This window comes from Pyrgilauda ruficollis, unplaced genomic scaffold (genome assembly GCF_017590135.1).
Source record: "Pyrgilauda ruficollis isolate IOZ18807 unplaced genomic scaffold, ASM1759013v1 scaffold46, whole genome shotgun sequence".
Taxonomy (NCBI): domain Eukaryota; kingdom Metazoa; phylum Chordata; class Aves; order Passeriformes; family Passeridae; genus Pyrgilauda; species Pyrgilauda ruficollis.
Genome location: NW_024526155.1, coordinates 2,270,742 through 2,285,087, shown reverse-complemented (window position 1 = coordinate 2,285,087; position 14,346 = coordinate 2,270,742). Strand labels below are relative to the sequence as shown.

Here is a 14,346-nt window from a genome sequence, read left to right as displayed (position 1 = left end):
GGGGGGTGAATGGAGGGCATCCTGGGTTGGCGTGGGGGGGTCCCAGTGGTTTCAGGTGGATGTGGGGGTCCTGGCAGTCTCGGGTCCATGGGGAGGTGGATGCAGATGTGTGGAGGATGGAAACGAGTAGTCATGGGTCAGTGCAGGGGTGGGTGAGGGAGTGTCCTGGGTCAGGGTGGGGGATCCCAGTGGTTTGGGGTCGGTACAGGGGCGGATGCAAAGAGATCCCAGGGTCAGTGCTGGGCTGGATGGGGAGGGTCGTGGGGGTCCCAGGTCGGTGTGAGGGTGGATGAGGATGTTCCCGGCGGGGTCTCGGATCGATGCGGGATGGATGCGGTGGGTCTCGGATCGGTGCGATGCGGGGTGTCCCGGCTCGCTGTGGCGGTGGATGCGGGGTGTCCCGGCTCGCTGTGGGCTCCCTGAGGGTGCCGGGGGCGGGGCGGGCGGGCGCCCTCCCGCGCGCGCCTCTTTGTGCGGGCGGGAGGCGCAGCGCGCATGCGCGGCCCGGCCCCGCGCGGGTGGGGGCGCCGTTGGCGCGAGATAGGAAAGCGCCGCCAGCGCCGCCGCTCCGGACCCGCGCCCGGCCCTCAGCCCGGCCCGGCCCGACATGGCTCGCCGCGCCCGCGGGTGAGTGCCGGCCCCATAGTGCTGGGGCTCCCCGCGCTCCCAGCCGCGGGAGGCTCCTCCCGGCCGCCCCGTTCCCGCTCGCCGGCCGGACAGCGGGATGCGGGGCGGCGGCCCCGCGGTACCCGCGCTGCGACATCCCCCGGCTCTGCCCGCTCGGGAGCGGCGGCGAGCGGGAGCCCTGCGGCCGCTCCCCGCAGCGCTTCCCGCGCCCCTTTGCGCCAGCGATCCGGGAGCTGCTGAGCTGTGCCTGGGTGCCGCGATGCAAAGTCCACCCCGAGGGACAGAAGTGGAGAGAAATGGAAAGAAACGCTCTTTCCCCTGCTCTGGGCAGAATAAGACTTGCCAGCTGGCGCCTGAAGTGGAGGATCTCCTTTCAGTCTGGGGTGGGTGGGTGGGTGGGTGTCAGTGAGGTTGGGGCTCGGTGCTGGAAGGGGGAGATCTGGAGCTCTGCTCTGTGTGGTGGAGGTGGCTCCCTCTCCTGCTTTTTTATCAGGTAGAAATGACAATTTTCCTTTATTCCCCCCTAGTGAGGACCAGGACGAGCCGCATTACCAGGATACCGATTTGGATGTGCCGGAGCAGCGGGATGGCAGGTGCAAAGTCAAGTGGACACCAGAAGAGGTGAGTGAGAGCCTGACGTTTGCCGAGAGAGGTGCTTTGGGGTGGTGCCTCTGACATGGCACTCTGGGCTTCGGTGACTCCACCCCAGCCCTCACCTGCTGGCCACGATCTCACCTCCTCCTGTCTTGCTACTGGAGAGGACCTTGTGTCTTTTGTACTGAGCTCAGGCCTGAATGAGGCTCAGAGGTTCAGGGGAGCTTGAAGTGTAGCCTGAAGAGCAAGAGCTCAAACATTTTTAACTTAAGCCTGAGTACTGAGCAAAACACCACTGCCTGCAGCACTCCTGTGAGCATAGAGGAGTCCAGATGATGGCTGAGACCTCCAAGAAGCTGAAATGTGCAGTGGAAATGTACTCCTTTTTCTGGAGAAAAAGCAGGGAGCATTGAGACTTGGGATCATGGCTTAGTCATCCTGGCTAAGAGCCTGAATTTAACTGGGATATCCTCTTCCTCCCACATTCACTATCAGTTTTGTGCCGTGTGAAAACTATAGCTGGGGTCAGAACACCAAGAAAGGTGGTATCTGTGGAGGGATCAAAGCCTTGGGCTCATGTTAGGCTGGGAATAATTTCATTATTGAACTTTTCAGAGCTCACAGACAAGGATGTCTCTAATAGGCTTTCTGTGAGCTGTAGGAGTTTGCATACCCAGGCTATAGCAGTGATCACAAAAGAGATGCTGTAGAGCCTGTAGCACTGAAAGACAGAAGAGCACTGGAAAGGTGGTGATACATTTTAATCAGTCAGCTTTCCTGGCCAGACAAAACCAGTGGCTGGGCTGGGAGATGGACTGTCTGGTCAGGAGTGTTCTGGGACTGGATAAACAACCACTCCACCACAGGGTTTGAACCAGACTGTAGAGGAACAAAGCTGAGCTCTTGTTTTGTGCTTAGTGTATGAGCTTGTCCTAGTACAGAGCTCAGAACCAGTCTGTTCCAGTTGGGTTCCATGTACTGGAGGGCTGCTAAACACTGGTGTGAGCTGCCTTCCTCCCCTGAACACACAATGCCAACAAAGCCTTGACAGTTCAAAACATCTAACTTGTTCTTTTAATGTCATCAGTCCTGTGGTGTGTGTTGCCTCAGTGTATCTAAAAGTAGATATTTTGTCCTTTGCAGGATGAGCAGCTGAAGATGTTAGTGAGCCATTATGGGCAGAATGACTGGAAGTTCCTGGCCAGCCACTTTCCTGTGAGTGACCCCATGCTCAGCTGGGAATCCCAGTGTTTGCATGTTGCTGGTTCCTGTATCTGTGCAGTGAGACTCTTTTCTGACTCTGTTCTGACTTCATAGCTCCAAGCTGTGAAATGGGGCTGCTTCAGGGCAGGGAGACCTTCTTGCATAGAAGGCTTCCCAAGGTGAGTCTGTTGGAGCTGGGATGAGAAATTGAGGTTCCTGTCCCTGTGTCCGGTGCCCTGGGCCCAGGACCTCCATATGAGTTCTCTATGTGTTTCTGCAGGTGTTCTGTGGGACAGCCTGTGTGTATGGGGACTGCTGTCAGTTTGGGAGGTTTTTGGGCCTCTGGAGCCCCTGGGCTAACACAAGGCTGTTCCCATTCCTGTTCCCAGAACCGCAGTGACCAGCAGTGTCAGTACCGGTGGCTGAGAGTGTTGAATCCAGACCTGGTTAAGGGCCCCTGGACCAAAGAGGAGGATCAAAAGGTAAGCCAGGGCTGAGAGGATCAGAGTGTTGGACTGTCTCTGTCTGCAGAGAGGGTGGAGATGTCAGACCCATCCTCAGGTGCTGTACACTGTGTGTAATTGTTCCCCGTGGTGGGTACCTGTGAGACCGGCTCTGTCTGCCCTGCTCTGAGCAGCCCAGGCAGCCATGGTTGGGATGTGATGTGATCTAGGCCTCTTCAGGTAAACACCTTCTTCCTTTCACACAGTGCTGCTACAGTAGGCTGCCAAGGGAGAGAGCTGAAAAGGGAATTAATTCATCTGCCTGCTGGCAGGTCTCCACGTGGCCTGGCCAGGTTGGATCTAAGAGAAAATAAAACTGGCATTTCCTGTGCCACTGTAGTCAGGCTAGAGTGGATGTCTGAGGTTGGCTGGGTGAATCATGTCTTCTGTGACCCTGTTTCTCTGCTGAATCCAGAGTCAGCCAAGAGGGGCTGGCTCAGACAGACTCATCATCTTGATTTAAGAAAAGTTGGAGTGAAACCCAGATTTTACTAAGGATTTCTGGTACAGAGCATCCTAGCTTTGCAGATTCTCTGTAACACTCCTGTTCCCCAGCTTCTTTCCCTTTTGGTCTCGTTATGTTTTGTCAAGCCCTAAGGAAGCTTCTCCTGATGTTGTTCCCTGTTCTTACAGCAGAGCAGTTGTTGCCTGCTTTCTCCTTCCCTTTGCCTGACTCTGCCAGCCTACCCATGCTGGCCAGGCTAGGCTCCAGCTCTCTCCTCATTGCTTTGGCCCAGCTCCTTGGCCTCAGTTTTGCATCTTTGGTCCATTTTTCTGTGCTTGAAAGGCAAGAGTCTGCAGCAGGGACATTTGTTACACGAGCATCACTTCTACCTGCACCTTTCAGCTCAGCACAGCTGACCAGGGTAGAAATGTTCTTTGAGAACTCTTCAGCCAGGATTTTGGTGGCTGAACATCGCATATTGTTTCAACCTGACTGTGCCCTGGATATTTTAGGAGTCCAGAATGGATTCAGTGCCCAGAAGCATCTGTGTTGGGGCTCTGGCAGAAATGACAAAGTCCTGGGTGTAGGGTAAGGCAAAGTGGATGGTTCTGAAGTGAATTTGGATCTCTCCCTGCGTGTCCTGGTGCTGTCAGGGCATGAAGCTGCAGCCCTGTCTGTCCTGGGTGTACCACACTGTTAGAGGGAGCAGCAGGCCAGTGCAGAGCTGATGGGGACAGTTGTCACACAGCCAGGTCCTTGGAAGTAGGGAGAGCAGAGGAGCCTTGGAGCAGGTGGGACTTGGCCCTTGCTCAGAAATGGGAATGTGTTTCTACATCTGGGCACCTGCCAGTCTCCACCCCATCTGCTGTCAGGGGTCATCTGCATTCACAGGTGCCCTGTGGCAAAATGTCTGCATGGAAACAGCCTCCTACAGAAATTTGGGAGAATCATTGCTCTCATGAGGGTTGGAACACCTGATAGCCCTGCTGGCTCCTTCCAGCTTTTCCTCCAAAGGGGCCTTCCTTTGTCTGCCCTTACCTGGTCCTGGAGAGATGAAGAGCAAAGTCTGAAGATGACTGTACTGACCTTCCCCTCCTTTATTCCATTTCCTTATTTCCCTCCCACTCTCTCCAAAGGTAATTGAACTGGTTAAAAAATATGGCACCAAACAGTGGACCCTGATAGCCAAGCACCTGAAAGGGCGGTTAGGGAAGCAGTGCCGGGAACGCTGGCACAACCACCTGAACCCTGAGGTGAAGAAGTCCTCGTGGACAGAGGAGGAGGATCGCATCATATTTGAGGCCCACAAGGTCCTGGGGAACCGTTGGGCAGAGATTGCCAAGCTGCTGCCTGGGAGGTAGGACCCCTTTGCTACTGCTGCCTTCCCTGCTGGGTGGCCTGTGGAGATCTGTGTGTTAGGCTCTTGCAATGGGGCTGGGGAGTGTGTTGGAGCTGCTGGCTGTGCTTTAAAGCTGCTGTAAGTGATGGTTTGTTCCCTTCTGCTCTCTCTGCAGGACTGACAATGCTGTGAAGAATCACTGGAACTCCACCATCAAGAGGAAAGTGGACACAGGGGGTTTCCTCAATGAAACCAAGGAGTCCAAGTCCCTGTACCTCCTCGTGGAGGTGGATAACAAGGAGAGGCAAAGTCAGATGACAGCTGAGAGCCAGGTACTGCACTTGCAGCAGGCAGCTGGGTCAGTCCCTGCCCTGCTAATGCATTCTGGAGCTCTTCATCCACCCTTCTGCTACCTCTCACTGCCTCTTCCACAGCCTGGTGGCTGCACAGACAGTCTGTGCCTTCCCCAGCCTCCCAGATCTCTCCGTCCAGGAGCTACAGGTGTTATGGGAGCCTGAGTGTGTTATCCAGGCAGAGGACAGCAGTCTGCTAGAGCTGTTACCTTGCCAATCCCAGCATCAAGTCTGTCTTAGACACTGAATATTGTTTTGGCTTCATTGTGTTCTTGCTGGTGGGAGGAGGAGGCTGCTCCAGACAGTGTGTGTGTGGGAGCAGGGTGAAGAGATACTGTGTTCCTTTCCTCTAAAAAAGGAAGCAGGGAAGTGCACCCAGTGATTGTTTTCATGAAGACAAGACATGTAGTTTTTGAAGGCAGGCTCCTGGTAAATAGAAAACATGGAACTAGTGCTACAACTTCAGTCTAAGTACAATTTTCTTCTGGGACACTGTTAAGTGAAACCTTGAATTAAAGAATCCTGTGCTTGTTATGTTGCATGAACTCCTTAGGCAGTGTATGGGACAGAGCAGTGAGAGAGAATGGGGATGTGAAACAAACCCAGTGGCAGGTAGGAGAGTGGGCAAAGCTGAATGTGTCCAGGTGCTCTCTGTCCCCAAGGCTTGACACTGTTCCCTTGCTTTCTGCTGATACCTGGCCTTTCTTTATTGTATGTGCCAAGAACGTCCTGCCGAACTGGCCAGTGGATATCTCTGAAATAAAGGAAGAAGATGTCAGTGATGAAGAAGTGACAGGTGTGCAGGAGCTGCCCTTGGAGCTGCCAGCTGCAGGAGTGGCAGAGCAGAACATGGAGGGGACCCCAGATGATGCAGTGCCCGAGGATGGCACTTCGTTGGTTGAGTCACCGTACAAATGGGTTGTTGAAGCTGCCAACTATTTGTACCCAACTTGTGCCCCAGCCCTCAGTGAAGCTCTGGACATGATTGAATCTGTAAGTAACAGACCCTTGTTCTTCCAGTTACTGTTAGGGTGTTATCCTCACTCTTTTTGTTTGAGTGAACTTACTGGATCCCCTTGATCATCACCCTGAGGAGGGCTGGATTTGTCATTGCCTTGCAGCCTCCCCCTGTCTCTCTTCCAGGGCTGGATTAGACCTTTCCAGCACTGCCAGTATTGCTATGGGCTTGTAGCTTTTCCTAGCTGGATGTCCTTGTGCATGGGCTCTGCCTGCGTGGGAGGCTGTAAGTGCTGGCAAACTTGATTTCACACCCTTCTTTGTCAGCCAGATTGTGCCCAGCTCTCCTTTTTGTAATGGTTCAGGCCCATGCTCACTGGCTGCCCTTTCTGTCCTGTCCTGGGGTGGGATAGGACAGGACAGACTGGGAGTAAGCCAAGCCCATTATACTATGCAGGACAGACCCCTTCAAGGTGGCATAATTGCCACCATTTGCTTTCAGTGGAGGTAGCTTCACTGAAATTAGTTATTTTCAACCAGTCAAGCAGTGCTGAAGTCCCCTGGGTGACAGAGGCACGCCAGGGTGGGAGGCTGGCTAAAATCAGCAGGGCACTTTGCTGCCATCAGAGGGAAGTTGCTTTTGCAGCCCCCAGCCTGCCTGAGGCATGAAGGAGTCACTTTGCCTCTGTATAGCAAGATGGTGTGCCTGAGGCTGAGCAACACATCTGTGGGCCCTTGGGGCCTGCTTGTGTGGTGCTGGGTGTTGCTGGGGTGGAGCTCTGAAGCAGCTCATTTCTCAACTGGTCTGGTTAGTTTTAATCTGCTTTCAGCTGTGCAGATTACACCAGAACCCCTTGCCCAGCTGTACAGGTGTGCCCAAGACTGTGGGTTGCTCTTGGGTGATAGTTGCTTCCTTCAGTCCCTGTCCACAGCCCTCTGCCCAGCTGGTTTTTTGTCCCCTCTCTGAGGGGGTGCAGCTGTTTGTGCAGCTGTGCTGTGAACCAAACAGGGAAACCAGCCTTGCATAAATAGAAAAGCCTGCCCTGTGCACAAGCAGCAGCTCTCAGCTGGGTCAGATCCCTGCTCTGGCTCCAGCTGTGCCTGTGGCAGAGGAGAGCAGGGCTTGAGCTGTCCCTGGCCAGGCTCCTTCCAAAGCTTGGTGCCATCTCACACCCCCACTTATTTCACCTCCTAGTTCACCAGTCTGCTCAGCTGCCACCCTGGGCTGTTGCTGACGCTTTCCATTGTGTGCAGGACCCAGATGGGTGGTGTGACCTGAGCCAGTTTGACCTGCCCGAGGAGCCCTTGGCTGGCAGCAGCAGTGGCAGTGCCAGCCCGGCCAGACCAGAGCCCAGCGAGGCGGCCCCGGCGCTGCCCAGCGTCACCGAGTACCGCCTGGACGGCCACACCATCTCTGACCTGAGCAGGAGCAGCAAGGGAGAGCTCATCCCCATCTCCCCCCACGCCGAGGGCAGCTTTGGCACCCCGCCCTCGGTGCTGAAGAGGCAGAAGAAGAGGAAGATGTCCCTCTCGCCCGTCACGGAGAACGGCACCAGCACCAGCATGTCCTTCCTGGACTCCTGCAACAGCATGACGCCCAAGGGCACCCCTGTAAAGACACTGCCCTTCTCTCCATCTCAGGTATCTTCTTGCCCTAATGTCATGTATAACCACCAGCTCTGCCAGCTTTGTGCTCCTCTTGCCTTGAATGTGGCTGTGCCAGTGTGTGGAGCGTGTTCCTGCACTAAAAGAAGGCTCATAGCTGGTTTCTGGTGCTGCTTCTCTTCAGTGCTGCCCTTCCTGTGGGAGCAGCAGCCTGTGTCTCCATCTGGGAGTGACTACAGTTTTAAGAAAGCCCAGGTGCCCATTGTGAGGAAGGAGCCCCATCAGCATACCAGGGTGTGTTGGAGAGTGCACTGCTGCTGTCCCCAGGGCATTGCTGTCCCCAGGGCATTGCTGCCCCAGCTGTGGGCAGCAGAGTGGTATCAGTGAAAACTTGCTTTCCCTGTCTGTTTGCAGTGCAGTCAGACAGGCTGGGCAGCAAACACCTTGTGCAGATCTGTCCTGCTGTGCCTATGAAAATGCTCCTGGCCTTGTCTTTGTTGCAAAAGGGGCTCAGGATCTTTCAGCCTTTGCTGTGACTCCCACAGTGTCCACACATCTGGTCTCCAACACATCACCTTGGAGCACTGTGGTGGTCAGACCCACAAGTGTCTCGTGGAAGTGGTGGAGTTGTGTCTATAAATCAAAAGAAATCCTGCTGCATTCTCCAGCACAGTTCCCACTGCAGCTCTCTTGTCCAGACCCTCCCCAGTTGTGCCTTCCAGGCTTTTATTTCTGCATTTCTGTGGGAGAGGTGCCACAGGAGAGTCCAAAATGGAGGTTCAGGTAGATTTGAATGAAAGCCCAGCATGAAGAAGAAATCAGAGCAGGACCCATAATGTCCCATAATTTACAGCTCTGCAGAGTGTAAAAGGCAGGAATGTGTGGAGTGAGTCTGAGAAGACAAAAGTGCATGCCCTGCCTCAAGCTGAGCTTCTGCCATCAGTGAATGTCACAAAGAGTTTTTCTCTTCCAAGTGGCTCTTGGGTACAAACACTGTTCCTTATGGGAGCAGAGCTGTCCCTTGCTGGCTGCTGAGAAGTAAAACCCTAGAAAAACTAATACAGCTTGTTGTTTTCTCATAGTTTAAGCTGAAAACAGCTCAGTGCGAGACCTGTTAACTTGTACACTTTATGTGACATGGACTTCCCTCGTGTTTGCCAGCCTGAGGTAGAATGGCTGGGTGACCTGGGATTACCAGTGCAAGGAGAGACTTCTCTTCCACTCTGTAGTTGGTAGCTCTGATAGTTGTACCAGCTTGTCCCTTATGGGAAGTGATTAATCTTTATAGGTGTGAAGCACCTTCTGGCAACTTTTGTGTGTGCCCATGTACAGAACTGTGAGTCGTAACCCACCCTGGTTTGGGAGAGTTGTTTCTACTTCAGGGTTTCCCTCATATTTAGGGAAAAGTAATAGCTTGTGATGCAATCCTGGGCTGCTTGAGACTGAGTCTCTTCAATTTTTCCTTCCTGTGCTGTGCAGTTCTTGAACTTCTGGAGCAAACAGGATACACTAGAACTGGAGAACCCTTCCCTGACCTCCACGCCTGTGTGCAGCCAGAAGGTGATTGTCACCACCCCACTGCACAGGGACAAGACCCCTCTGCTCCAGAAGAACTTAACGTAAGTCCTCCCTTTTCCACACAGGAGTCTGGTCCAATTCAGACACAGCTCTCAGTACTTATCATGGTATTACTGAGAAAGGGGCAAGGCAGGCTGGGGATTTCCTTAAATCACTGTTTTTTTTCCTTAAATCACTCCCCCAAACCAGTTCTTCTCTCAGCTGCAGGGAGCCAGTGTCCAGGCTCACTGGGGGCACAGCCAAGTGACCTCTGTTGCGCTCAGCTGCTGGATGGGTTGTGGCCTTGTGTGGGTTACAACCTGTCTGATCCCTTGTCTTCCCCACTCTGCTCCCAGGTTTGTCACACCAGATCAGACATATGTGGTGGACAACACACCTCACACTCCCACGCCTTTCAAAAATGCCCTGGAGAAATATGGACCAATTAGACCTCTGGTAATTATTGGGCAGGGCTGTGCCTTGTGGGGCTGATGAATGCAAATGAGACACGGGGTTGGGGGAGGTTGGGCAGGGCTGTGAGCAAACTCTTATCTGTGCCAGAACAAAGGGGAGTTTGGTAGTGCCAGGCTGAGAAGGGAGGGGTGAAGGGGACATTGTCACAGTGATCATTTCATTGTAAGGAGCTGCAGGACTTTTAGATCCTCTGTAAACCAGCTAAAAATGTCAAAAGCTGCCCGGGAACTAGGCTGCAGTGCTTGCCTGCTGATGACCTTGAGGAGCAGGGAAATTATCTGCCTAGGCCTCCCTGAGGAGCTGGATCTCCCAGGCCTTGTGTGCACATGGGTCTCCTGATGGCACACTGGGGTTCAGCTGATAAGTCCCTGCACCTGGAGATCCTGTAAATCCATCAGGCTAGCAGAAAACTTGTCATATCTTTTCCAGCTGGAAGTAAATAGGTTTTTGTGTTTGTCCTCCCAGTGTGGGCTCTCCTGACCCCATTGTCCCTTGAGGGAAATGCTTGCAAGCTTGCCCAGCATAGAGATTTTGACTGCCTTGTGCTCTCTCTGCTTTTCCACCCCAGCCCCAGACTCCTCACCTGGAAGAAGACTTGAAGGAGGTGCTCCGAAGTGAAGCTGGCATCGAACTCATCATAGAGGATGATGTGAAACCTGAGAAACAGAAGAGAAAACAAGGGGTGAGCTGGCTGTGCATCCAGTACCAGCTGCTAAGCTGCCCTGTGCTCTTAAGGAGTATTTTTGCTGCTTTTATTCATCCTGCTATAGGTGCCAAAATGTTTTTAGTCCTGTGGCTGCTCTCTTTTAATCAGCAAGAAGTGCCTGAGGGTAAGGCCTGCTTAAAGTACCTCCAGGAGTGTCCTGGTTTATGCTGAGCTCAGGGCTTGTTGGCACACTTGGAGCACCTGGGGCAAGTTGGGCTCTCAGAAGGCCTTGGGATGGCACGAAAAGTCTCAGTTTCCTGGTGGCCTTCCCTTCCTACTAAAAACTCCTCTAAACTGGAGGCTCGAGGTGCCAGGAGGGGGGCACTGGAAGCTGTTTTGCCCTGTGGTAGGGAAGGCTGCACACATCTTCCCCCTGAGGTGCTGGTGCCATGCAGAACTGGGGTGCTGTGGCCTTGGTGTGGCCCTGGGCCCTCAGGGTGGCACTTTGCAGGGTGGATTTGTGCTGACACTGCTGTCCCTGCATTCCCCAGCTGCGCCGGAGCCCCATCAAGAAGGTCCGGAAGTCTCTGGCCCTGGATATTGTGGATGAAGACATGACACAAAACCTGCCTGCCCTCCCCAAGACTGTGTGTTTCAAAAGAGCCCAGGTGAGGGGTTGTGTGCTCAGAGCAGGGGCAGAGCTGGCTCTGCTCTGAAAAAACTCTGTGAAGCAGCAGTAGCAGCCTGGAGCTGCCTTTGAGCAGCCCATGAGGATGAAGGGCTGGATTTCTTCTTTCCTTACATTTTTTCTCCTGGTGCAGCCTGTGAATTTCCTGTCAAGGTCCCTGAACCTGTCCTCAAGCAGGAAGAATGACAGTGGTTTGCTCAACAGAGCCTTTGTGCAAGTGCAGCCAGAGAAAATGTCCTACAGGAAAATGCCAAGCCATTTCAGGCCACCAGCACCGGTAAGCCCTGCAGCAGCCACTGCTCTCCCAGGCAGGAGTTTTATGTGGCAGTGCAGTCCTTGTCCCTTGAGGAGTGAGGGATGGAGCTCTGAACTGCTGCACAGGCATCCCTGCACTGTCAGGGCTGTCTTTACACCAAGGCTGGTAGATGCTGAGCCAGAAGTGTCATTTTATGTTCCTCAAAGCCACAGCTGTGGCCTGCTCAGCATGTTTGGCCCTGGATTTCCTCATGGCAATTCTCACCCATCAAGGAATTTGGATGACTGCTCTGGCAGTAAAGTAAACCATCCTTTTTCCAGTGGGCACTCCTTGAATGGACAGCAGCAAGCTCATCTTTTTTTGCTTTTCAGGGCAGAGCAACTGTGAAGTGCTGTATAAAGGTTAAACAGGAAGGTATTTCCCACTCCTGTGTTTTTAGGGTGTTTCTGGGTAGAGGGGAAGGCTGTGTGCTTTAAGCAGCATAGACTGGCTTTATCCTGCTTTATCCTGACCCCGTGGCAGTGCAGAGCTCCAGCTGGCAGTGTGGCACCTTGCACCTCGTGCTGAGGTTGGTGCTGTTACAGCAGCTCTGTTCCTCAGCTCTGCACAGTTGGAACTGGGTTGTGCTGGAGTCACAGCAGCCTACACATGCCCTCTGGGGCATAAACAGATCTCTCTACAATCTTCACCACTCTCAGGCAGGATGCCTTCATGGAGGGGTATCCCTATTTGCTGGGCTTAGATAAAGTCTAAGTGTAGCTTAGGCATGGGGATTTGGACCATAATTTTGTAGGTGTTTACTTGGGGTGAATCACTTGAGGTCTCTTCAGCTTCAGTGGGGATGGAAACACGTGCTGTCCTTGTTGGGGAGGTTAAACTGCAGCTGGGGGCTCCTGTGATGGTGTTTTCCCATCCCAGGAAGGTGCAGGGTTGTCCTCAGGAACTGTAGTCAGGGGGGATCTGTCCCTGCATTAGAGCTGTCTTGTGAAATCTCTTTCTTCTGACAAATAAATACTCTTCAGCCAGAGTGATTCCTTCTCCTTCCCAAAATAAACCCTTCTTAAACACTTCCATTTCTCCTCCTGTCCTCGCCAGGGCTGTGTTGCTGTGAGAGCTAATAGCTCTGTATAAATAAACTTTGGGGGTGACAGGGAGGCAGCTGGTGTGGAGACAGAGTACAGGTGTGCAGTGAAATCCCACTGCCCACAGCCAGCAGGGCAGTCTGTGCTGCTGCTGGCCTCTGGGGATTTATTGTGCTGCTCTGGTGATGCTGGCAGGCAGTTCTTGATTAAGGAAGCTGATCCAGCTCTGGGCTGAGCCTCAGTGGGCCCAAAGCCACTCTGAGGCTGTGGCCAGCCCTGGAGCCCTGGTTCCCTGCAGTGCATGTGGACAGGTATTTCCAGTTCAGGGCACTGCCTGGCTCCTGGCATTTACCACAGGACCCTCAGGGGCTTTCCTGGAGTGCAGAAACACCTCATGGGTGACCTTTCTGCATGCAGAGACTGAGGAACTCCTGGGTTTTGGCTCCTCCTTTGTGCTGTGGGACCCTGCTGAAACTGAAGGCTCCAGATTGCTGTTGAGGATGGCATTTGATCAGAATAGACCTGGGCCTGGCAGCTCCTGTGGGAGTTGAACTGGTTGGCAATAAACTCCAAAGCTGTACTTGAATTCCTTCTATCATTCTGGAATCTCTTCCAGAATGTGTGAGTTTTAATAATTCCAGTGAATTTGAATAAGTTTGTGCTTTGGGTTTTTTTTGTCATGAGGCAAGTAATGGAAAGCCCTGAAAGGGACTGTCTTGAAATGGAGCACTCACCTGGGAAACTGCTGACCCAAAACCCCAGAAATTACCACCTCAGCTGTGAAGAGTAACTGGTGGTGGGCAAGTTTCTCCTGGTTTTGAGACAGGTTCTGAAGTTTTATTTTCCTTGTTAGTTTTGTTTATTTTTGCAGTCTTTTAGAACAGGATGTCACAAGATGTTTGTCCTTGCCCTTGACTGTGTTGTGCACATTCTTTCTCCTCCCTCTGCAGATGACCAGGGCTTGGAAAGCAGTGGCCTGTGGTGGAACTCGAGACCAACTCTTCATGCAGGAGAAAGCTCGACAGTTTTTGGGCACATTGAAACAGAGTCACACATCAAGGACCTTAATCTTATCATGAAGGATTGTTCTGCTTTCTAATCTTATTTTTTAAACCTTTTTAATAAGTGGAGGGGGAACCACAGGAAAAAATATCTTCTGCCAAGCCTTAGTATATGGGAGTGGATTTTTTTTTCCCTTCAGTTCCCAGGTAGATCTACATTATAATAAATTGGGCTAACTGCTGGCTAGTGTGTGGAATGCAAGCTTTGGGATCATTATGGAAAGGCAAACAAGGGAGGCTTGAAGAGCTGACAGCAAGACCTCTCTCTGCAAGACCTGAATTCTGGAAAAGTGGAAGCAGCAGCCGTGTTGCACCTTGGAGCAGCAGGTGCTGGAGACTGGCATCACAGCATCCCTGGATTCCTGCTGCTGCTCTGGTACCTCAGCAATGGCTTTGTGCAAATTCCTGCATGCCTTGAGTCTCCTTCCTGGCTTTCCCCAGGGGGATGGAGTGTCTCCCTGGGCTGGAGAAGGAGGAGGGAGGGTGTGGTGCTGTGGGGTGACCTGTGCCTGGAGCCCCTTGCTCCCTGTGGGGCTGCTTTGTCCTGCCATGGCTCCAGCAGGGGCCTCTCCCCACAACTGTGCTCCCTCTTCCAATAAATGATGGTGCTCACATCCCCTGGGCTCTGCCTCTGTCTCACAGCACTGGGGGAAGGCAGTAAAAGTGCTGGTTTTTGTGTGGGCTCTTTGCTGTCCTGGCAAGTTGTTGAATTCCTGTTGGCTTCTCAGCAGCGAGGAGAAGGGAGGTTCCCCACACACACTATTTGTTTCATCAGCTGTTCCAAAGTTTTGGCTACTTTACGGGCAGGTGCCACACTGTGTTTGAGTCAGGGTGGTTGGGATCCCTGCAGGGGTGGATGGAGGCTGGACAAGAGCAGCAGGAGTGTGTGACGGAGCAGAGCCTTTCTCTTGCCCTTCCTTTAGATGCTAAAGTTGCACCATACAGCTATTCCAGCA

General features: G+C 53.1%; 1 protein-coding gene across 2 annotated transcripts in view; it reads left to right on the top strand.

Annotated features, from left to right (window-relative positions):
• MYBL2 (MYB proto-oncogene like 2) overlaps positions 1–13,577 on the top strand; it is a 16,789-nt gene extending 3,212 nt beyond the window's left edge. For both annotated transcript variants that reach the window (XM_041478720.1, XM_041478721.1), the window contains exons 2-14: positions 1,155–1,248; positions 2,365–2,436; positions 2,814–2,906; positions 4,509–4,729; positions 4,887–5,043; positions 5,788–6,057; positions 7,276–7,662; positions 9,106–9,245; positions 9,540–9,639; positions 10,226–10,339; positions 10,855–10,971; positions 11,125–11,268; positions 13,280–13,577. In XM_041478720.1, coding sequence (XP_041334654.1) covers positions 2,380–2,436; positions 2,814–2,906; positions 4,509–4,729; positions 4,887–5,043; positions 5,788–6,057; positions 7,276–7,662; positions 9,106–9,245; positions 9,540–9,639; positions 10,226–10,339; positions 10,855–10,971; positions 11,125–11,268; positions 13,280–13,408 — 1,929 coding nt within the window. In that variant the 5' untranslated portion in view covers positions 1,155–1,248; positions 2,365–2,379 and the 3' untranslated portion in view covers positions 13,409–13,577. The remainder of the gene's footprint in view (positions 1–1,154; positions 1,249–2,364; positions 2,437–2,813; positions 2,907–4,508; positions 4,730–4,886; positions 5,044–5,787; positions 6,058–7,275; positions 7,663–9,105; positions 9,246–9,539; positions 9,640–10,225; positions 10,340–10,854; positions 10,972–11,124; positions 11,269–13,279) is intronic.
• Positions 13,578–14,346: the final 769 nt, after the last annotated feature.